This window comes from Austrofundulus limnaeus, unplaced genomic scaffold (genome assembly GCF_001266775.1).
Source record: "Austrofundulus limnaeus strain Quisiro unplaced genomic scaffold, Austrofundulus_limnaeus-1.0 Scaffold206, whole genome shotgun sequence".
Taxonomy (NCBI): Eukaryota; Metazoa; Chordata; class Actinopteri; order Cyprinodontiformes; family Rivulidae; genus Austrofundulus; species Austrofundulus limnaeus.
In genome coordinates this window covers 873,757-875,446 of record NW_013952608.1, presented here as the reverse complement: position 1 = coordinate 875,446, position 1,690 = coordinate 873,757, and the positions used below count along the sequence as shown (strand labels likewise).

General features: G+C 44.5%; 1 protein-coding gene across 1 annotated transcript in view; it reads left to right on the top strand.

The window, feature by feature from the left end:
- zmym2 (zinc finger, MYM-type 2) overlaps positions 1–1,690 on the top strand; it is a gene marked incomplete at both ends in the record, with an annotated part of 15,244 nt that overhangs the window by 1,542 nt on the left and 12,012 nt on the right. Inside the window, 1 exon segment of the mRNA XM_014018978.1 lies at positions 567–735. Within this exon segment, the coding sequence (XP_013874432.1) occupies positions 567–735 (169 nt within the window).

The window sequence follows — 1,690 nt, the reverse complement described above, 5'->3', positions numbered from 1 at the left end:
CTTATATTGTTGGAAAGAGCAGAGTCTGGGCTTTAAATTGATGGGCTACTTGTATGGTTTGGATCATTTTCCCCGACGTTGGCAGTAAAAGGGGACAAATGTACATTTCTCTTTTGTAACCTCCGTCTTCTCATTTCTGATGCTGACTCTTGAATATCCTCAGGTTAGAAATGCTGATTACAAACACAAACGTGACCTTTTAAAGATAAGTTTTCCCTGTAATGCTATGATCTTCTGCTGTCACCTTTCCTCCTCATCAAGAGGAAAAAGGATAAAAACTAACTACTCGATCGTACCTGCTGGTTAGTGAACACAACAACACACAACAGAACTCACGTTTTATACCAGTAGATCACAGATGCTTTAACTTTTGTGACTTTTTCACAGACTTGTAATTAATAGCTTACACTAAAAACAAAGGCAGTAAACAGGAAGTGGAAGGGAGGAGCGTGGCAAGAATTTTACCAGAAATACGTCATTAATGACCGTGGCATATAGGCTATTAGCAGCAAGTCTTTTTCACCTACATGATGGGCAAAGTAAAAACTCTAACTTTCTGTGTTTAGGCTGATGAAGACCACCCAGAGGAGAACGGTCTTCAGATCAGCAGTGCCTTCAGCTTGATTCCTGACGCCCCGTCTGCTCGACCCACCACCTCCTTTAACCCAGGCCGGGGCTCAGACTCCAGCAGCCAGCTGGTTCAGAACGGAGACACGGGGACACACAACAGGACAGGTGAGACAGAACGGAGACACGGGGACACACAACRRAACAGGACAGGTGAGACAGAACGGAGACACGGGGACACACAACAGGACAGGTGAGACAGAACAGAGACACGGGGACACACAACAGGACAGGTGAGACAGAACGGAGACACAGACACACAACAGGACAGGTGAGACAGAACGGAGACACGGGGACAAACAACAGGACAGGTGAGACAGAACGGAGACACAGACACACAACAGGACAGGTGAGACAGAACGGAGACACGGGGACACACAACAGAACAGGTGAGACGGAACGGAGACACGGGGACACACAACAGGACAGGTGAGACAGAACGGAGACACGGGGACACACAACAGGACAGGTGAGACAGAACGGAGACACGGGGACACACAACAGGACAGGTGAGACAGAATAAACCAAGCTGGAGTTTAACGTTACATAAAACATGAGGCACCACTTTTGGTTTATTCATAAGAAAATTCACAGCCTCTTTCATCGTTATTGTTGTGAATCTAGTTACCAAAGAGTTTAAAAGCAGTACAGTGAATAAACTCCACTTTGTTTTCATTGTTTTATTCTAAAAAACAGTTTACTATCCAATCTGGAGTTGTTAAATCTCATCTGGAACAGAGTTATTATAACTAAAATTAGGGCTGGGCGATTAATCGAATTTTGATCTCGATAACGATTTGGGTTTCCAGCGATCATAAAAACATCTGTAGAAAAACTTTCCTGTAAGTTTTGTCAGCACATGTCGTGCTGGAAGCTGTGAAGACCACTTCCTCTCTGAGTCACAGACAGAGGAGCAGGTGAGAGACATGCTGAAAACTCCTCAACACTCAGTGAGGTGGGAGTCCGGGTGGGAGGTTATCCAAGGTTTAGTTGTTGTGCAGAATCAGATTTTTAGTAAAAATGAAAAAGCTTTGCCCATTTTTTGATAAAACACTGTAAACAG